The following is a 21,904-nucleotide window of genomic DNA, read 5'->3' as shown; positions in this document are numbered from 1 at the left end:
TCAAGTGGACTGCTCTCCTGCCTCGCGCTCCTACTTCGCATCTGCATCCAAGCCGTGTCTCTCACCTGGTCTATGGGATTCTTTATTTTTTAATTTTTTAAATAAGAGTTGGGGTCTCACTTCATCACCCAGGCTAGAATGCAGTGGTGCAATCGGCTCAATGCAACCTTGAGCTCCAAGGCTCAAGTCATCTTCCTGCCTCAGCCTCCTGAGTTGCTGGGATAAAGCATGAGCCACCGCACCTGCCCTGCAGGATTCTTGAGCACAGAATTCTGCTCCCACTCCATGAGCAGAAGCATACTGTAGCGCTTAACTCTACCTTATACTAAAAGGACATCACTAATCCCGGAAGCTGCAGAGAGAAAACAAACCTTCTCATCCTTTGGGGGCCGACCCCGCTTCCGGGGACTTTGCTCTTGGGCTCTTTTCAGAGGGGATTTGGAGCCTCTCTCTGAAGAGCCTGAAGACACCCTCTTCTTTCCTTCTCCCATGTTCTTCTTCACCTTCCCTTCAGACAGGCTAAGTTTGCGCTTCTCATCACCTGAGTTTGGCCTACTTCTCTCCTCACTGGAATTACGTCGATTCTTGTCATCAGAAGAATTGTGGGATGACGTCTGAAAGTTTAATAATAATAATGATAACTACCACCACAGCTGCTGCCGCCATCGCCACCACCATTTACAGGTGCCATGTGCTGCTACAGGCACTCTGTGTGGTCTCCTCACTATGACACTAAAAATAGATTCTGCCGTCGTCCCCAGACATTGGGAGAAGCAGATTTAAAAAGTATATGTATCAAAAGTCACTTTCCCTACGTCCCAAAACTAGGAGACAGGATTTAAATCCAGGCAGTATATATATATTTCAAAGGCTATGCCCCTAATCTGTGTGATATGAAAGGAAGAAATGGCCTGTGCTCGACTCAAATGCTGAGATATTTCTCCTGGGTCCAAGCAATTTTCCTAAAAGCAACAACCTACTCCAGAAAGGTTAGCTGCATGGAGTTTCAAACTGATAAGCAAAATGCTGACACCTTAGAACTGAAGTAGCTTTCTCCAGTGGCATTTCAGAAGAACAAAGGTTTGGGTGACATTTAATCTGTTAGTTGCTATGCAAAAATCACCAGTCTGGCATTGGTAGAAAGTGAACATTGTGTCTCTCACCTGGTCTTTCCCTTTGGCTCTCCTGAGGAACTCTTCGACGGCATCTACCGCTTGCTGGAATCGTTTACCCTTGTTAATTTTTATCATTTCCTCTTTATGAGCATGATATGGCTTCAGCTGTTCCACTTTGATCCAGGCACTAGCAGAAAACAAACAGAGAAAGGGTATGATCCATATTGCATATGCCATAAAGTATCAACAACCTCACTACCGCACGGTGTAAATATCCATTTGGTTTAACTGGACTTTGCAATAGGCCCCACCATTTTTTTCAAAACATGCTATCAACCATATCAGAGTCTTATGCCTAAAGTATATTTTCTTGAAACAAGTCAAGCAGAAGAACCGTCACCACCACTGCAGCAATCACAAATCAAATTCCTCCAGTGAAAGCAACTGTGTTGCAGATTTATTTCCACCATCATCTATCAGCCTCCAATGCCCAACCACATATACCCTGCCACTTGCTCAGGGCAGAAAGAAATCTGGAGACCCTTTCCCATTCTCACTAGGTAGCACAAATGGCCACACACGGATCCCTGGGAATCAGGATACCTGGAAACGTGATAGACGACAGCAGCATTACTATGCAGGAAAATGCTTGCTGCCTGTCAACAATGGGAACCAGATTTATGATCTGTTGATCAACAGAGTCAGGGATGTTAGGGAGCTGAAGAAATGCAACATCTTCTAAAATTTGTGGCTCCTATGGATATTTACAGCCACTGAGCCTATATTTGTTCATAAATGATGGTAACCATGGCTACTAAACCACACAAAACAAGGAACACATGGTTTGGAATAAGGGCAGCAGTTACAAAAGGAGGCATTTAAAAATGAGATGGCATGCTGTTTTATGATGTCTCAAAAAAAAAGAAAAGAAATAGAAACAAGATTATTGAGATTAAAGGTAGAAGAACATACACCTCCGATATGTAATTTTTAATTTCAATCATCAATGTCTAACACATGAAAGTAGTCAGCTGTCAATTCTGGGGTATCTGGCCTGCCACACTAACCTGAACAAATCTGCTGCAGCTGGCTTTCTACGGTTTCCCTGAATGGCATACAGCTTATAGAATCCAAGCACAAAATAATTTTATAGGCTTGACAAGGTATCAGTTAATTTACATGTTTTAGCCTGTGATACAGGTTTCACAGCATAACCTTCAGAAAAAGTAGGTCAGGCTAAGGATACAGAAACCGAGCTATCTCACAAGCTTCAGGTTGTTTTCTTTACAGAAAGCTAGAGAATATTCACTAACAGCAACAGTGTTAACCTTTGCACATAAAAATAATGGTACTAACCCTCCACCAGCTACCTGGACTTTGAGAGTGGTGCTGGTAGTTGTCATGATGGGGTCTGTGCAAAAACACAGACCTGGGATCATCGGCCTGCAGATGTCAGGCAGCGAACCACTATCAGGCATGCCACCATGGCTAAGTGAGACGATGAATGGAGATACAGAAGCTGGTCTCCCTGGCACAGCTCCAACTAGAGGAGTTAGGCAAATTTCTTCTTTTTTTTTTTTTTTGAGACGGAGTTTCACTCTTGTTGCCCAGGCTGGAGTGCAATGGGGCGATCTCCGCTCACTGCAACCTCGCCTCCCAGGTTCAAGCGATTCCCCTGCCTCAGCCTCCCAAGTGCTGGGATTACAGGTGTGAGCCACCGCACGTGGCCTTTTTTTTTTCTTTTTGAGAGAGTCTCACTTTGTCACCGAGAATGAAGTGCAGTGGCACGATCTTAGCTCACTGCGACCTCCGCCTCCCAGGTTTAAGCAATTCTACCTCCATCTCCCGAGTTGCTGGGACTACAGGTGTGCACCACCACACCCAGCTAATTTTTATATTTTTGGAAGAGACGGGGTTTCCCTGTGTTGGCCAGGCTGGTCTTGAACTTCCGGCCTCCAGTGATCCGCCTGCCTTGGCCTCTCAAAGTGTTGGGATTACAGGCGTGAGTCAGCAAACTCCTTTCCAGTGACCAACTCATCTTAAAGTTTGAAATTCAACATGAGAGCGCCAATGAGTCCAATCTGCTGGGAGGCAAAGTGGAAGGAGATTTCGACCCCAGATTTTCTGGCAAGTATATCCCTGAACTGACTCCCTTCCCTCCCCTTACGGGGACGCTAATGACAGGCCAGAGCAATCAGATGCAAACTCAGACCCAGCCCCAAAAGCCAGTGAAGCTACCATACTAACCTGTGGGTCTGAGATGACACAACCAGTATCAGGGATGAAGTTTAAGGAGTCGTGACCAGCCTCTTCCTCCTAGGAGCTTCCGGTCAGAAGCTGAGAACCACACAAGTTCCCAATATAGGACCAACAAGGTGGTTTTTATGGAACCCCTTGAGATGGGACAACAGACTCCCAAGACTTGCTAATCCTACACCATCCTGCTACCTCCATCCCTGCCTCCCACTCCCCAGCCTCCTAAGAACCGATTCTGAGGGAATAGAAAGGTGAGGATGTCTGAAGCGCCAAGAAATCAACCCCATTTTTTGTTGAAGCATCTTACAAGGTTTACTGATTTCTGCTAGAAGGAACTGTACAGTCAAAATTCCACTCACTTTAAAACATTTGAGATACTGAAATCTTCCTCTTTACAACCATCTTCGAAACATTAAAATGGCTAAACGAACTGACAGTATGAATAGGATGGTAAATCCAAGAAATGTTAATCTATTTAAGGAATCAACTTATTGCTGGAGAAGCATCCTGTTACATCAGAAAACAGCCATAAAAAACCAGCTTGGCTGGGCACCGTGGCTCACACCTGTAATCCCAGCACTCTGGGAGGCCGAGGCAGGCAGATCACCTGAGGTTAGGAGTTTCAGACCAGCCTGGCCAACATGGCAAAATCTCGTCTCTACTGAAAAGATAAAAATTAGCTGGGTGTAGTGGCACTCAGCTGTAATCCCAGCTACTCGGAAGGCTGAGACAGGAGAAACACTTGAACCCAGGAGACGGAGGTTGCAGCGAGTCGATAATGTGCTACTGCACTCCAGCCTGGGCAACAGAGTGAGACTCCATCTCAAAAACAGTAACAACAAAAAAACGCAGCTTACCAGAGCTCTATGTGGATTACCTCTTGAAAGCGAACCACACTTAAATCACTTTGGCTATCTGAATACAATTTTTTCTCTAAAGGTTATACTTCTTTTATCTTTTCTAAATTTATTTTTTATAGAGATGGGGTTTCACCATGTTGCCCAGGCTGGTCTCGAACTCCTGAACTCAAGTAATCTGCCCACTTCAGCCACCCAAAGTGCTGGGATTACAGGTGTGAGCCACTGCAATTGGCCTACCTCTGTCTTTTTAATGAGAATATGCTTTTCAGTTGGTGCTTCAACAATGCACCACTGTCCAATTCACTGAGGCACATCAGCTGGGCCTGGCATGCCACTGGTCCTTAATAAATAATCAATGGGTAAATGATTCCTTCACTGGTCCTCAATAAATAATCCCTGGGTAAATGATTCCTTCCCAGATGTTCAGGAGGATGTACTGCTCATCAGTGAGTTAAAAGGCGCTACAATGCTCCAGTGTGAAAGGCTTTAGTGTTTTTGTTGTTGCTACTGTTGGTTTTTTAAGTGACTGTTTCTTTCCTTGATACAAGCTGTAACTTTTGATTTTCCTATCATCCTCCCAAGACTTAGATGGAGCTATATCTTTCAGCCCAATTGTGGCTGGGAAGTCAGAAAAATCAAGCTTACTCAAGCTGTATTTAAAGTAGGAGGATTTCCTTTTTATGTACAGTAGAATGAATGACACACTGTGGTAATAAATACCTGAAAACAGGCAAGGTCCTTACAGAGAAGGAAAGGGAATGTCCCATAAGGTATCTGGCTACGTGGAGATGAGCAAGATAAAAAGCAATGCATGTTATGTGCTACCATTCGTGCAAAGACAAGGAAAATGGACTGACCACGCACTGATATCTCTGGAGGGACACATCATCAGAAACTGGTCTAACTGGGTGGCTGTGGGATGGGGACGAATGCAACTGTTTCAATGTTGACAGGTTTTTGTTTCTGAATGGTGAACACATATTATCTTGGAAAAAAACAAATCAATACTAAAGGCCTCTGCCATAGAACACAGGCTATTCCGACTGCCCAGAGGATTTCCTCCATGACTTCCTGGTTTGCAGGTCTGCTCTGGTGGGTTGCTGCTGCCTGGCTGCTGGCGTAACTGCACCTGTAACACAGCCAATTTACCCTGGTGACCTGACACTCTTCCTATAAAAAGTCTCTTCATCTACGAATACAGAACCGCCACTAAGCCACTCTCAGATTACTCCCATCACAATGAATTAAAATCTGGTATTTTCAAAAACTTGCACACTTCTGATTTGCTTTCCTCTTAAATGAAAATCATACATGTATGGCCGGGTGCGGCGGCTCATGCCTGTAATCCCAGCACTTTGGGAGACCGAGGCAGGTGGATTACTTGAGGCCAGGAGCTTGACACCAGCCTGGCCAACATGGCAAAACTCCATCTCTACCAGAAAACACAAAAATTAGCCAGTTGTCGTAGCACATGTCTGTAATCCCAGCTACTTAAGAGGCTGCGGCAGGAACTGCTCGAACCCGGGAGGTGGATGTTGTAGTAAGTGGAGATCGTGCCACTGCACTCCAGCAGGGGAGACAGAGCAAGACTTGGTCTTTAAAAAAAAAAAAAAAAATCATACATGTAGATACTGTATATTAAAGATGTCAGCTTATGACTAATCTTGAAATCTCTCACGTGTTTCAGCCTTCGCATAGACAGGTGACCTGGGCTGAAGCCGTGAAGCTAAGAGAAAGAGAAAAGGAGAAAGGGTGGGGAGACGATGGCAGGGGGAGGGAGACAGAGAAAAAGCACACACACACACAAACACACACACAAGCAGAGTATAAAGGTGAGAACAAGTTGGCGTGGTAGCTCACGCCTATAATCCTAGCACTTTGGGAGGCTGAGGTCAAGAGATTGAGACCATCCTGGCCAACACGGTGAAACTCTGTTTCTACTAAAAATACAAAAATTAGCTAGGTGTGGTGGCATGTGCCTGTAATCCCAGCTACTCGGGAGGCTGAGGCAGGAGAATCGCTTGAACCTGGGAGGCAGAGGTTGCAGTGAGCCAATATCGTACCACTGCACTCCAGCCTGGCGGGAGAGCGAGACTCCGTCTCAAAAAAAAAAAAAAAAAAAAAAAAAAAAATACGAATAAAAATACAGGTGATAGCAAAGATGGGGCCAGAAGGTGTGGGTTTGCTTCTCCATTTGGATTTGGTGAATACTTAGTAAACAATTTCTATGGGTGCCTTTTAAAAAAAAAATCCATCAAAAGGGGCTGAAGATTACTGAGGTGTTACAGGTCAAGTTCTTCAGAAATAAAGGCACCAGAAAAAAACACACACAAATCAAGTGCCAGGTGAAACGAAAAAGGGATGCTTCCAAGCTGCTATGCTTCTAATTATTAACCACAAACTCTTCTAGAGCAGCTACTTTCAGTACTGACTCAGACACCTCACATCCACCGAGACCTGTCCACCTTAGATGTGGCTTGGTGGAAAAAGTACCACTGGTCTCTCAGTTTCCTCATCTATGAAAAAATAAGAACCAGAAAGATGACCCTGTGCACTTCCTGAAAGGGCTGCTGTGAGGACTGGAGGTGAAGACTGCTATGGAAACTCGCAGGTAGGCACTTGCAGACTCTCCACTGTTTGTCCACAACCTGTTGCACCAGTTGGTTTCTGGTGGCTTCTGAGCACCTGTAATTTAAATGAACACTCCCTCCATTCCATCATCATCCACAGCCACTGATGAAACTTTTCTTTCTGTCTTTTTTTTTTGAGACAGAGTCTCACTCTGTCACCCAGGCTGGAGTGCAGTGGTGCGATCTCGGCTTACTGCAAGCTCTGCCTCTGGGGTTCACGCCATTCTCCTGCCTCAGCCACCCGAGTAGCTGAGACTACAGGCGCCCACCACCACGCCCAGCTAATTTTTTTTGTATTTTTAGTAGAGACGGGGTTTCACCATGTTAGCCAGCATGGTCTTGATCTCCTGACCTCATGATCCGCCTGACTTGCCCTTCCAAAGTTGAGCGATTACAGGCGTGAGCCACCGTGCCCGGCCAATACTTTTGTTTTTTAAAAGACAGGGTCCTGCTCTGTCACCCAGGCTGGAATGCAGTGGCTCAATCACAGTTCACTACAGCCTTGACCTCCCAGGCTCAAGCAATCCTTCTGCTTCAGTATCCCAAGTAGCTGAGACTACAGGTACATGCTACTACGCCCAACTAATTTTTAAATTTTTTGTAGAGATGGGTCTTGCCATGTTGCCCAGGCTGGCCTTCAACTCTTAGGCTCAAGTGACGCTTCTGCTTCTGCCACTTGAAGTGTTGGGATTACAGGTGTGAGCCATCGCGCCTGGCCCCGATGAAACTTTTAAACTATGAGCTCTGTCTCTGCTCTGATGGGGGGGTCACCACTAATCAGACCTGTCAAAGAGCGACCCTCCTGCACTTGACACATAATCTCTGGTTGTGGTCACCAAGTGAAGCCGGCAGAGTTTTGCTGAAATTATATCCCCTTGTATTTCCATGACAATATAAAAATGACGCAGGCAGTTTTGTCTTGGCCATCTCACTCAGGGAGCCGAATCCGTATTATGATGTCCTCTTCTCACCAGTACACCTGATTAGGAAAGTCTGGCCCTCTCCTAACAGTGGGATGTCAACACAATTTGTTAGATATTTTGGCAGAGAAGGGGAGAGAGAAAAATCAGGTTTCTAAAAGATTGGAATCACTATCTTGTCATAAGGAGCCGTTCTTTTATTCTTTAATAAAAGACCTTGCAAATATTAAAAATTATAACTACACTTTTTTTTGCCTAAGTAGTGTGTCAATTTTGAAACTGAACATCTCTGACCAAATCCTGTATTTCTCAGCAACAGAGGACACTCCACTGGGTCAGACCCTATCCACCTGGGCCAGGGTCCAGTAACCAATGGTGCTCCCTCCCTGATGTCAAGTGTTAAAGGTGAGGTGCAGTCCAGCTTCTACAGGAGCCACTTATGGCTTTGTCTTCACAAGTTAGTTCTCATCCCTAAAAAATCCCCTTGTAATACCTGTCTACACCACCTCTTAAACGCCCATTTCACCCAGTGCTCCTCACCCTGGTCCTAACTCAGTCATACCACAATCCACTTGCAGTGCCCATCGCCAAACTCCTCTAGGCCATTCGCTGTTTCCTACATCCTGATCCCGTGCTTCCTTCAGTCTTTGCTTCTCCACATTTAAGAGTCCTGCTCTTTTGTCTGACTCAGTTCCCTTTTCTGGATCTTGGCCAATTCTAACAGATCCCTTTGAAAGCATGATCTGAAGTACATATAGTATTCCTGATGAGGCACAGTACAGTTTTACATAAAGGTGGAATGATGCATGGTTTTGTACTCAAAGCCTTTTTGGTAAAAAGAACATACCTGGCTGACATCCTTTAGGAACTTCCAACTCTCATATTCCTTTCTTTTCAAACAAACACACACTCACTCTCTCTCTCTCATAGGGACAGTCTCCATCTCGCTCAGTTTTCCATACTTAAAGGTATCCTGGACCAATGTCTGCTAATACCTGCTGTATGGCAAGCCACACTCTACACAGGTGATACTACTTTTCCTTCCTAACTATGAGATAGGGGGTATCATCCCCTCATGTACAGGGCACAGAGGCTCAGAAAGGTGAAATAGCTTGCCCAGATCAGGGAGCAAGCTGGAACCGGTACCTGAATGCACATTAGGCCGGTAACCAATCCAGAGTTCTTTCCCCAAAGTAATCTGCTGCCACCAGCCAATCTGGAGATCTTACCTTCATAGAAAAACACAAAATAAAATCTACCCCAGCACTGATCACTAAGCAAGTGTTCCTTCTTCAGAGAAGTACTGTATATCTTTACCCTTCATTTCCTTTCTCTAAGTTAACTGCCTACCCACAAAAAGATAACATATTAGTACCACAGTGACTTCATTTTTATAGTTTAAAATGTAGAACTCTATCAAACGAGTTTAAAAGGTTAAAAATATTGCATTTAGCAGTTGCTTTGTATCCCACTTGTTTACAACCCTCCGAAGAACCTTAGTCAGTTAGAAATTATATCATCACCACCACCATCAGGCTATTCTTGTCTTGAGCAAGCACATCACCACTGGCTTCACCTGTCTGCCTGGTTAAGCTCTGAAATTAACTCAACTCCAATTTTCTGTGTCCTATTTCTTGCACTTGTTATAAACAAATATCACAGTTTATTAATCTAGTCTTTTAGCATTAAAAAAACCAAAAAACTCGGGGCTCGGCGCTGTGGCTCCTGCCCATAATCCCAGTACTTTGGGAGGCCGAGGCGGGAGGATCACTTGAGCCTAGGAGTTTGAGACCAGCCTGGGAAACATGGCAAGAACTTGTCTCTACAAAAAAAAAAAAAAAAAAAAAAAAGTAAAAAATTTAGCAGGGCATGGTGGCGCACAACTGTGGTCACAGCTACTCGGACTGCTGAGGTGGGAGGATTGCCTGAGCCTGGGAAGTCAAGGATGCAGTGACCATGTCCGTGATACTGCACTCCAGCCCTGTCTCAAAAAAAAAAACAAAACAAAACACAAAACAAGAACAACAACAACAACAAAAAACATAAGGAAACAATGGCTTCAGGCTCCCTATAATGACACTGAGTTCCCATTTTTGTTTCAGACTTGTGTAATTATTCATTTAGCTAATGAAGTTTGGGCCAACCATATTGCCTCTGTCATTCCTAAGCACAAGTTACCTCAGGCAGAGAGCCTCTTCCTTTCCATAACACCCAGCTTAATGCTAACTGTTCATAGTATCCCCACTGTCTTAAATGCCCCTATAGTCCCCGTCCATCCAGATTCTACATATCTTCCAGAGCTGGATTCAAATCCCATCTCTGGCTGGGTGCGATGGCTCACGCCTGTAATCCCAGCACTTTGGGAGGCCGAGGTGGGCAGATCACGAGGTCAGGAGATCAAGACCGTCCTGGCTAAGTGGTGAAACCCTGCCTGTACTGAAAAACGCAACAAAAATTAGCCAGGCATGGTGGTGTGCGCCTGTAGTCCCATTTACTTGGGAGGCTGAGGCAGGAGAATGGCATGAACCTGGGAGGCGGAGCTTGTAACGAGCCAAGATCGCGCCACTGCACTCCAGCCTGGGCGACAGAGCAAGACTCCGTCTCAAACAAACAAACAAACAAAAACAGAAATCCCATTTCTTCAGTCTTCTTGGATCTCATGGCTCTCCACTGAGCTCTCCCTCTTCTAGAATCCTTTTTCTTTTTGAGACAGGGTCTAGCTCTGTCACCCAGACTGGAGTGCAATATTGTGATCATGGCTCACTGCAGTTTTGACCTCCTGGGCTCAAGCAATCCTCCTGCCTTAGCCTTCTGCATACCTGGGACTACACTTGTGTGCCACCATGCCTGGGTATTGAAAAAAAAAATTATTTTTTTAAGTAGAGACAAGGTCTTGCTATGTTGCCCAGGCTGGTCTCCAGCTCCTGGGCTCAAGCAATCCTCCTGTCTTTGCCTCCCAAAGTGCTGGGATTACAGGCATGAGCCACTGTGCCCAGTCTAGAATTAATAATTATCTGCCATCATTCATTCTGCACATAATCTTTATTTTTTTTTTTTTGAGACGGAGTCTCGCTCTGTCACCCAGGCTGGAGTGCAGTGGCGCGATCTCAGCTCACTGGAACCTCCGCTTCCCGGGTTCAAGCGATTCTTCTGCCTCAGCTTCCTGAGTAGCTGGGATTATAGGTGTGCACCATCACACTCGACTAATTTTTGTATTTTTAGTAGAGACAGGGTTTCACCATGTTGGCCAGGCTGTTCTCAAACTCCTGCCCTCAAGCGATCTGCCTGCCCCGGCCTCCCCAAGTGCTGGGGTTACAGGCATGAGCCACCACGCCCGACCATCATTCTGCACATCATCTTATCTGAAATGTTTACAACTTGTGACTTAACTGAGCATCTGGAAGGTGGGAACTATAATACTTGCTTTCTTTCTTTTCTTTTCTTTTTTTTTTGAGATGGAGTCAGTGGCGCAATCTCGGCTGACTGCAAGCTCCGCCTCCCGGGTTCACGCCATTCTCCTGCCTCACCCTCTCCGAGTAGCTGGGACTACAGGCGCCTGCCACCACGCCGGGCTAATTTTTTGTATTTTTAGTAAAGATGGGGTTTCAGCGTGGTCTTGATCTCCTGACCTCGTGATCCACCACCCTCGGCCTCCCAACATGCTGAGATTACAAGCGTGAGCCACCGCGCCCGGCCTATACTTGCTTTCTTATAAATTCCTTCAGTGTCAAGCAATTCAGAGAGTGGACACATAACACTGATGTTATGCATGAGGACAATCTTTCCTGTTTTTGTTTTGTTTTTCTGAGACAGAGTCTCAGTGTGTCACCCATGCTGGAGTGCAGTGGCTCGAACAATCTCTAACTCCTGTGATCAAGTGATTCTCGAGCCTCAGCCTCCCAAGTAGCTGGGATTACAGGCACACACTACCACTCCCGGCTAATTTTTGTATTTTTTGTAGAGACGGGGTTTGGCCATGTTGGCCAGGATGGTCTCGAACTCATGACCTCCAGTGATCCACCCACCTTGGCCTCCCAAAGTACTGGGATTACAGGCCTGAGGCACCATGCCCGGCCAAATCTTCTTTTTTAAATCCATGGAATTATAAGAACATTCCCTCTTCCAGAAGCTCTGGCTCCACAGCTCCAGGCCAGCGATCTCCTTGAAATACTGCCACCACAGGCTGTTAAGCTGGCTTGTGATAGAGAACTGGGGCTGGGTATATCTGTAAACATGAAACCAGGAAGAGCACTCTGACATATAAACTCCTGGATGAGTGAAAAATACTGTTTATAATATATCGCTTTCTAAGAAGAAATACTTTAACCATTAGAATTAGATTTACCAGAGAAGCCACATTTTTTTTCAAATCTAAGGCTGTATTTTCCTATAAGAATAACAAATAGAAATACAACTACTTAAAGAAATCAAACTGGCTGGGCATGGTGGCTCTCGCCTGTAATCCCAGCACTTTGGGAGGCCGAGGGGGTGGGGGGCGGGGCAGATGACTTGAGGTCAGGAGTTTGAGACCAGCCTGGCCAACATGGTGAAACCCCGTCTCTACTAAAAATATAAAAAAATTAGCTGGGTGTGGTAGTGTGTGCCTGTAGTCCCAGCTACTCGGGAGGCTCAGGCACCAGAATCACTCGAACCCGAGAGGTGGAGGTTGCAGTGAGCTGAGATCACGCCACTGCACTCCAGCCTGGATGACAGAGTGAAACTCCAACTCAAAAAAAAAAAAAAAAAAAATCAAACCATCTAGCTAGACCCAGCTAAGCAACTAGACATAGTGACGAAAAACCTAAACAAATCACTAGTAATTCAAGTTAATACAGGTTCTTCACGTTCTTCTCCTCACTGCGACGTTACATGGTCAAAGAGTCTCAGATTAATGGTCCTGGTTTCCCCAACTTAGGACAGATCTGGTAAAAAGACTTACTATAATAATGTCAGAGCAAATCACTTAGTTTTACAAATGAGAACATGATTGAACAATTACTTTTATTAAGATAAATAAAATTTTAGTTTCCACTGTATACCTCATGCATGAACCATAATGATATATGGCATTAAAAGAGAACTGAACATGGCTTTTATAAAAATAACTGCCAGCTGGGTGCGGTGGCTCACGCCTATAATCCAGCACTTTGGGAGGCCAAGGCAGGTGGATTGCTTGAGTCCAGGAGTTCGAGACCATCCTGGGCAACATGGTAAAACCCCCTCTACAAAAAATTAGCTGGGCATGGTGGTGCACACCTGTGGTCCCAGCTACTCGGGAGGCTGAGGTGAGAGGACCGCTTGAGTCAGGGAGGCAGAGGTTGTGGTGAACTGAGACTGCCTCTGCACTCCAAGCTGGGTGACAGAGTAAGTCTCTGTCTCAAAAAACAAACGAAAAGGAACTGCCTTTGGAGTTGGGTAAAGAAACATGTGAGAAACTATTTCAATGTAATTGTTATATTTAGAAGGTAAATGAACCTAGTTCTTGCCTGACTTAGTTATAGACCTAGGACAGTTGTCTAGGGCAATTTCTGCAAGAAATTGCACCTTTATTTAAGTATGAAGCCAGAATGAGATGCCAGTATTATACATTATAAGAAGACTGAACTAAGGATCCTTAGAATATTTTCAAAGCAGCTCAGACTCCAGGTAACACAGAAAGAAAGGCGAAGGGAGACTTCTGGTGAGTACTACTCACTGATCTTCTGTTCCAAAAAATTTCACAAAGAAACATTTCTTTCCACGAGGTTTCTTCAAGTCCTTTGGTGGATTAACAATCTGGAGGATAAAAGGGGGGAAAAAGGTTGGCTGGCAACACAGCAGCCCACTTTCTAGTGGCTCCACATTGCTCTACACAGTTCTACGTTGGTACGAAAAAAGTAAATTAAAAGGATTTACTTACAAATAAATTTATTTATATACAAAACAGAACCCAAGGCCTAGTACTTATCTAAATCTCCCATCTTTCTATTGAGATGTGTGGAAATGTGTAGATATTCTAGAAGTTCCCAATATTTAACACGTACCACAGTGCTCGGTAGACACAATATCCCTTTTACTGCAGTGGCCCTGTTTTACAAGCAGTTAAAACTAAGATCAACAGCATCCCCTGTCCCCCACCACCCCACCCCGCCCCAATGTGACCCCATCATTACTGAAAAAATGCAGAGGACACTCTTTGAAATATTTCCTGTGTAGGAAGGGTTGAGACAGGACGTAGTGAAAACAAAGGACAACTGAGGCACAGAAAACACCATATTGCAAAGAGACCATCTAAAGACACTTCCCGGGCTCCAAGCAAGAATATAAAAACACAACGTTTGGAAAGCAATGATGGATCACCTCATGCAAAATCTGGAATGCCAACTTCTGCAAAGAGGCACTGGAGTAGCACATATGGTAACATGGAAAGAAGATTTAAACTTAGTTGGGACAAAAATACTTTGGCTTTTCAGTAACCTACATTTAGACTTCTCTTCCTGGATAATTTATATTTTCTTCTCCTTTTGTTACATTTAAGCATAAAGCTAAATTCAGATTAGAATTATTTCCGGGGTTAAAAAAGAAACTTCATAAACCTCTTCTAAATCAAGAAATAGGCGTTTAGAGCAGATTTAATGATCTGGTGTATACTGCATTGCCCTTTAAAAAACAACCGATATTAGGGGAAAAAAAATTCTAAGTGCCATCTGAATGGGCCCAATTTAACTCAATACTAGAAACTGAGAGGAATGCATCTTACACTCTCCACCTCCTCAAACCCAACTTCAGGTATCTTCCTTTAGTAGCAAGACACTCACCTTTCCTGGCCAAGGAGGATATCGGCCGAGTTTCCCCCTAGAGAAAACACACAGAGTCAACATTTGCCCCGGAAAAGCCAGTACATCTCCTTCAACCCACTCAATAAGCAATTTATCTTCCTAAATCTCTGCTGGCATCCTCAAATGCCGGAACAAAAGCTTTCACAGCTTCTTCTGTGAAGTAGCTTTCACAGCTACTTCTGGGCCCAAGACCCTCAGAAGTAGAATGCAAAATTGTATACTTATGTGCACAACGTATATCCATTCTTCTGTTGACAAGGAATACAGAACAACACAACTGTCAAAAGTCACTTGTCTAGAGCTTCTTAACGACGGGGGTGGGAGGACAGCTTCCTCTGTAAACACAGACTTTCCCTCCCTAAGTCTGGTTTAATTCAACAGGAGAACTGCCTGGCTTTGACAAATGCTAATGGAAACCTTCCTCTGGGTGGAGAAACAAGCTACGCAGCTCGAGGGAGGCGGCGACAATCAGTCTAGGTTCGGGCGGTTGTCTGGGACACAGAAGCAGACCGCGGGAGGCACCCAAGCCTGCACTGGTCACTGCCAAGCCATCGGTTGTAAAAGAGAACTCCCCCCGCCGTTTCTTCGCGGGGCAACGCCAGCAGTCCGGTTTAGACACCTCCGGCTGAGCCGCCCGCACAGGTCGGCTGCATCGCAACCTGGGCTTTGACCGAATGGCAACGGCGAGATGGACTCGCAGGTCCGGTCCCCGGCGCTTCTGCTTTCTGGGAAGCCCCAGCAAGACCCCGGGGACCCGTCGTCCGGGGAAGCCTCGCGGCACCGGCGGCTCCCTTCACAGGGGCCGCCAGTATCTGGGCCCCGAGTGCAGACCCCACCAGGGCGACCTCGGGGATCAAAGCCGGTGCCCGCCGTGGCCACCCCCGGCCTCGGTCCCCCGGGACTGGACTGCCCCTTCCGCCCGGCGCCGCTCCTAAGCGCCGGCACCTTCTCTTCCTCTCTCTCCGCGACCTGGAGCGCATAGAAAGGCAGCTCCGGGGCCGGCAGCGAACCCCGCGCCCAGGCGGGCAGCTCCCCGGCGCGTCTCGGTTGGCCCGGCCGCTCGGACTCACCACACCAAGTCGCCGAGCCGCAGACTCACAGCCGCCATCTTACCACCCAACCACCACCGACGCACGGGCCGCCGGGAACAGCGGGTCGCCACGGCGCCGCCCATTGGAGTGGGCTTGACCACGTGACGGGGGCCGGCTGTCATCGGCCACGCCGCTGCTCTGACGTCACCGCGCCCGCCGGGGATCATTGGCCGACCGAGCGGCACGTGACGCGAGCGCCGTGGTCTCCGCGCGCCGGAGCGCAGAGACTCCCGGCTTCTTCCCCCTCCCTTCGGCTCGTGACAACGAAGCGCCCGCGGTCTGAGGCGGCGGCGGCGACGGTGCGGCCGGCTGAGCGCGAGAGGGAGCCGGCCTCGCTGCCCGCCCCGTCCCCGGGTTTTGGACTCCGCGCACCTCCCCTCTCGGCGCTTCCGTTACGGCCGTTGGTCGGGCGCGGGCCCCGGGGCCATTCCCGAGCCCGAGGCGCTGGTCGGCCCCGTCGCAGCGCCAGTGAGCTGCCCTGACGGAGCTCGGCGCGGCCTGGAACTCAGCCTCCGCCGGGTCTGGGCTCCCGCGCCCGGCGACTCTGCTTGGCCGCAGGCCGGGAGGCCCCGGTGTCCGCGCCCGTCCGCTCCCGCCGCCCGTGTTCTTTCGAGCGCTCCTCCCGACGGCCGCTTTCGGAGGCGCCGTCTGAGCGCGGGGTGCCGCGCCGCAAGTTCTCCGGGGGCGCCCGGAGGCTGCCCCCCCGACTCCCTGGTGTCCCCGGAGTGGCTGCGCGGACGTCGAGTTGGCATTTCTTCGCTTCCTCCTGGGCGGGCGCGCGGCGCGGCACACCAGGCTCCCCTGGGCGCGGGGACCCGGCCATGGGCCGAGGCGCGGGCCGCCCGCCCGCTGGGAGCCACGGCTCAGGGGCCGACCGCTAGCTGCGCCGCCGCCCGGCGACCGGCATGAGGACCGCCGCGGGGGGACGTCTGCGGCCCGCGTCGGCGCAGGGGACAAAGGTGCGTGTCGTTGTCGGGTCCGGGCTCTCCCGTTAGCCTTGCCGTAGTTTTGCACTTTTGAAAAAGTTGTGACAACAGGAAGACAGATGCCGGGCGTTGTTTGGGCACTTTAAAACTGAACCATGAACTGGGAAGTGTTAACTGCAGTTGAGCACAGCGTCGGCCCAAACTTCAGCAGACCAGGTAGACTCACAATTTTGCAAAAGATCCCAGTCCCGATCACAGACTCCACAGTGTCAAGGATTGACTTAGACTTGGTGTCGGGCTCTTGTTGAGTCACTGCCTGCTGGAAAAGGTGGCGGGTCCACACGCTTTTCCCCAAGGCATTGTGGTGGTTAGAGATTTTGGTTGCAAGTCGGTGTTTAGCGTACTGGGTCGTCCCGCAGCCTAATTTTTCTTGGGAGATCAGTTTCCCTGATGTACCAAGAATTAGCTGCACGGACTGTCATTTACTGCGTGTGTATTTTTAAGACAAAGTGATCTTTAAAGCATATTTAAGACACGAGGGAATAATTTGATAAAAATTTAACGTATGTTCCTGTTTAAGAATACTGAATTTGTGAGGAATTGAAGGATATTTTAATTAAAAACATAAATCTTGGCCGGGCATGGTGGCTGTAATCCCAGCATTTTGGGATGCCGAGGCGGGCGGACCACCTGAGATCAGGAGTTCGAGACCAGCCTGGCCAACACGGTCAAACCCCGTCTCTACTAAAAATACAAAATTAGCCGGGCGTGATGGCACATGCCTGTAGTCCCAGCTACTTGGGAGGCTGAGGCAGGAGAATCGCTTAACCCGGGAAGCGGAGGTTGCAGTGAGCCGAGATGATGTCACTGCACTCCAGCCAGGCGAGAGAGCGAGCGACACTCGTCCCCCCTGCCAAAAAAAGAAGAAAAAAAAAATCTCAAATGAACATTGCACCAAAACCTAGAGGCATTCCCCTTAACATCATAAACATGGTACGTTTCTACCACTATTAGACAATAAGAGTATATTGCCTAAAACCTGAAAGTTCTAGCCAGTGCAGTAAGACAGGAAACAAAAATAAGAAATGCAATTTTTGGAAAAGGGAAGACAGAATTCTCATTTCCGTGGATGATAGGTCTGCCTATTTTGAAAAAAACAAAAAAGCCATTAAAATAAGAATTCAGGAAGGCTACTCATTATAAGTTGGAATACACAATTTAGTTTTTCTGTTTCATCAATAACCAGTTTGAAAATACAATGTTTAGAAGGATATATATATATATATATACAGTAAGAAAACATATAAAATTCCTGAGGATAACCAAGGGACAAGGAAGGTTAGTGTTTTCTCAGTAACACTAACTGAGGTTTTTAAAGGGGGGTCTTTGTTTTTTTCTTTTTTCTTTTTCTTTTTTTTTTTTTTTTTTTTTTTTTAGGCAGAGTTTCACAAGTCGCCCAGGCTGGAGTGCAGTGGCAGGATCATGGCTCACTGCAGCCTGGACCTTCCCAGGCTCAAGCCATCCTCCCACCTCAGCCTCCTTAGTAGCCAAGACTACAGGGGTGTGCCACCATACCTGGCTAATTTGTAAAAAACTTTTTGTACAGACGAAGTCTCATCATGTTGTCCAGGCTGGTCTTAAACTCCTAGGTTCCAGCGATCATCCTGCCTTAGCCTCCCAAAGTGCTGGGTCTGGGAAGTTGAGGCTGCAGTGAGCTCTCCTGGTGCCACTGCACTCCAGCCTGGGCAACAGGAGTGAGGCAACTGTCTCACAAAAAAAAAAAAAACCCAAAAAAAAAAAAAAAAAAAAACTAAAATCTTTCCAGGGACTTAGGCAACTCTCGTAAGTCTAATAAACAGGTAAATGTAAGTCATTTTTTTAAACATTGAAACATGTTTGAACTTAATTATATTTTCTTAAGCATTTTGAATTACGGTTGTAAGTCTAGCATACCATTGTTTAATATATTGGATTCTCTTAAATGTTTCAAATGGCTTAGTAACAGCAGAACATTATAGTGATTATAAAACAACCCCAAATCTAAGTGTTAATAGACTACAGATTTGACTCACTTTATCCTGTAGTCCTATTTTTTACCTTTTTGGGCTTGGAGAGTCACTTAAGCAACTGAAAGGAGCAGTTTTGCCATCTAGGATTGAAGCTGCAGTCTCTCAGACTTGGACTGAGATAAGATTATGTGTTTACTGCCTGGACAGGGAAAGTAGGACCTGGTTGCCACTTCCAGGATGACCTTCCTACATCCATTGGTTAACTTGCTGATTCCCTTCTTAGAGTGAGACTGTTCCGGTTCTATCAGTGGGGGAATCTGTAAGCCTTCAGCTGGGATTTATTTCCACAACCCAGGGCATCACAAATATCCTGAGGGCCTTGGAGATTTCTTTTAGGGAAATGTCCTTTAACATCTTAGTACATGTTGGGAGATGGTCTTTTGCAGTGCCAACCTGTTATACTGCTAATCGTTTGGCTGCCTGATTAGAATTATTTTAACTCTTCATTTGTGGGTATTTTGTTCCCTTATCTGATGTTATAAGTTGATTTTATATTTATAATTTGACAAATGAATATTGGATATGTATAAATACGTCTGCATGTATGTGGATATATACAATATATGCTAATTTTCCTGAATTAACTCATTTGTGATTCATTTACAACCAAAATACAGTGAGTTTTTTTGAAACCTGCCAAAATAATACATAGGCTGGAATGGCAAAGTATTATTTATAAAGAAGGATAATAAACATGAGCTTTAAGTTCACAATATCAAAGTATAAAACTTTACAAAGCAGTGCAATACTGGTTAAAGAATCTCTAAATACTGTATTAATATGACAGATGGACTTTAGAAACAGGCCTTATATATCTGCGATGTTGCTTTGCAATATATGCCAAATCAGCAGAGGAAGGAAGGATTGTTTAGTGATTGATGCTGGAAGAAACCAAGTTACAGCCTCTCCTCATACTTTATAGCATAGCAAATTCATCTGGGGTTAATAAATGACTATATAGGCTGGGCTCAGTGGCTCACACCTGTAATCCCAGCAGGAGTTCAAAACCAGTCTGGGCAACATGGCAAAACAACGTCCCTACAAAAAAAAAAATTAACACACCTGTAGTTCCAACTACTAGGGAGGCTGAGGTAGGAGGATTGCTTCAGCCTGGGAGGTTGAGGCTGCAGTGAGCTGAGATTGAGTCACTTTATTCCAGCCTGAGCAACAGAGTGAGACCTTGTCTCAAAAAACAAAAAACCTATATGCACAAGTTCTTCTATAAGATCTGGTTGGAGATGAACATTCTACGCATCAAAGAAATGGGAGGAGTCTCAAAGGAAAAGAGCCTACTTTTAACTGCATACAAAGTTATAATTTCCTTGGAAGGAGGGTCGCTTGAGGTTGCGAGCTTAAGACCAGCTTGGGCAACATAGTGGGTCAGCATCTCTACAAAAAATAGAAAAAATTAGCCAGACATGGTGGGATATACCTGTAGTCCCAGCTACTCGAGAGGTTGAAGTGATGAGAGGTTTGCTTGAGCCTGGGAGGTTGAGGCTGAAGTGGTTGTGATTGGGCCACTGCTCTCTAGCCTGGAAATAACAGCGAGACCCTAGCTCAAAAAAAAAAAGTTAACATTTCTTTCATCATACCTCACTCTAAGCAACATTAAACAGCAAATAACAAAACAAGAGGAAGCACTTATAAGAGATATGACAGGTGTCGTATATCTATGTGATAATTTATGCATAATATCAAGAGCCCTTACAAGTCAATAAGAAAGTCACAATTTTTTCAACCATTCCCTGATTGTCATTTGATTGTCATTTTGGTTGCTTCCATCATTTTTCTTGTATAAACAAGGCTGCAATGAATATATTTATTGGTATGGTAGAAAGTTCACACTACAATATAAACTCTTTTAAAAAGCAGGATACAAAATTATATATGAAGTAAGCAGAAAACATGTATGGCATGTATTAGCATATCCATATTCTGTGAACATTTGGAATTCTGTATTCAAAATCTATTTGGACCATTCCCAAGTGATTTTGAAGGTCTTTGGCATGTCATAATTTGTTATTTTGCCAAGGCCAATGTTTGGGTGTGAGAGTGGTGCACAGGGCAGGAGTATGTAACTTTGTTAGGAAGTGAGCCTAGCCACACCCTCCTGAGTCACTGGTTCTTTACTACTGGGGGTAGGCAATATCTTTTGTTCTGCTGATAAAAGCTTTGTCATTGTGAAGATTGGCTCTCAATGATATGAAACTGCTGGTGATGAAAATAAAGAGGGCTTAAAGATTATTCTCAGGCAGAAAAAATAAGTGTTAGAGAAATTAAATGGAAAATAATTAATATTTTAGTATTTACAATTTGGAGGTCCAAGGCTCTGTCAGCATGGGTTCTTTAAGGTCAAGGATCTAGGATACAGATGCATAGGAAAAAAGACTGGAAGTATGCTAAGTAGTGACTATCTCTGAATGATTATGAAAAAAATCTTAGGATGAATAAGCAGAGAAAAACAATAAATGGCAAAATATGACAATGGAGTTTTCTTGACAGTGAAATTCTCTTAAACTTAAATCTCTTTAATTAGACTGGTAAACTATTTTATCATCTTCGTTTGACCTGGCTCTTCTTTTCAATGTTAACAGAAGCCATGCAGTGACACCCGCTAAGACTTGTTGGTAGCCATGTCGGAGCCCCACAGGGTCCAGTTCACCTCTCTCCCAGGTTCCCTGAATCCTGCGTTTTTGAAGAAGTCCCGGAAGGAGGAGGCTGGGGGAGGAGAACAGCATCAGGACTGTGAGCCGGCCGCAGCAGCTGTTCGGATTACACTCACCCTCTTTGAACCAGATCACAAACGCTGCCCAGAGTTCTTCTACCCAGAGCTGGTGAAGAATATCCGAGGGAAGGTAAAAGGCCTTCAGCCTGGAGATAAGGTACACCCCTTTGTTCCCAGAGGCGCTGCAGGTTTAACACACAGGGGTCAGAGCGTGCGTGTGGGGCTTCCGTAGTGGGGAAGCAAGACTTACTGAGGTTTTGGCTGCCCCAAGATCCTGTCACTCACTCAAGGCAAGCACAAGATTTGCTTCTCTTATCTCTGTGCGCAAAGGGAGAGGCCAATTTGAATTATAACTAATTAACATAAATTGTAAAAACAATACATTTTTTTCTGCCAAGGTTATAAATGTTATGTGTAAATGAAACCAGTCCCTGACAGTTCCAGCGTTAGAATTTCGTGCTGGACATTTTCCTCTTCCAAGAGAATCTTGCTGT

General features: G+C 45.8%; 2 protein-coding genes across 9 annotated transcripts in view; one reads left to right on the top strand and one right to left on the bottom strand.

The window, feature by feature from the left end:
• Window positions 1-15,796, bottom strand: part of GLYR1 (glyoxylate reductase 1 homolog) — a 31,350-nt gene extending 15,554 nt beyond the window's left edge. Inside the window, exons 1-5 of the mRNA XM_032144866.2 lie at window positions 15,670-15,796; window positions 14,579-14,615; window positions 13,477-13,556; window positions 1,164-1,302; window positions 372-614 (exon numbers count right to left, since the gene is read on the bottom strand). Coding sequence (XP_032000757.2) covers window positions 372-614; window positions 1,164-1,302; window positions 13,477-13,556; window positions 14,579-14,615; window positions 15,670-15,773 — 603 coding nt within the window. The 5' untranslated portion in view covers window positions 15,774-15,796. The remainder of the gene's footprint in view (window positions 1-371; window positions 615-1,163; window positions 1,303-13,476; window positions 13,557-14,578; window positions 14,616-15,669) is intronic.
• A 365-nt stretch (window positions 15,797-16,161) lies between these two features.
• UBN1 (ubinuclein 1) overlaps window positions 16,162-21,904 on the top strand; it is a 35,024-nt gene continuing 29,281 nt past the window's right edge. For 4 of the 8 annotated variants that reach the window (XM_058433880.1, XM_058433881.1, XM_058433882.1 and 1 more), the window contains exons 1-2: window positions 16,703-16,832; window positions 21,359-21,567. In XM_058433880.1, the coding sequence (XP_058289863.1) occupies window positions 16,772-16,832; window positions 21,359-21,567 (270 nt within the window). In that variant the 5' untranslated portion in view covers window positions 16,703-16,771. Of the gene's footprint in view, window positions 16,650-16,700; window positions 16,833-21,279; window positions 21,568-21,904 lie in introns of those variants that run through there. The other 4 variants (XM_032144602.2, XM_058433884.1, XM_058433883.1 and 1 more) reach the window with 4 other exon arrangements.

Source organism: Hylobates moloch, unplaced genomic scaffold, assembly GCF_009828535.3.
Source record: "Hylobates moloch isolate HMO894 unplaced genomic scaffold, HMol_V3 SCAFFOLD_23, whole genome shotgun sequence".
NCBI classification, from domain to species: domain Eukaryota; kingdom Metazoa; phylum Chordata; class Mammalia; order Primates; family Hylobatidae; genus Hylobates; species Hylobates moloch.
Note: the sequence above shows the minus strand (reverse complement) of the source record. Positions and strands in the feature narration are given on the sequence as shown.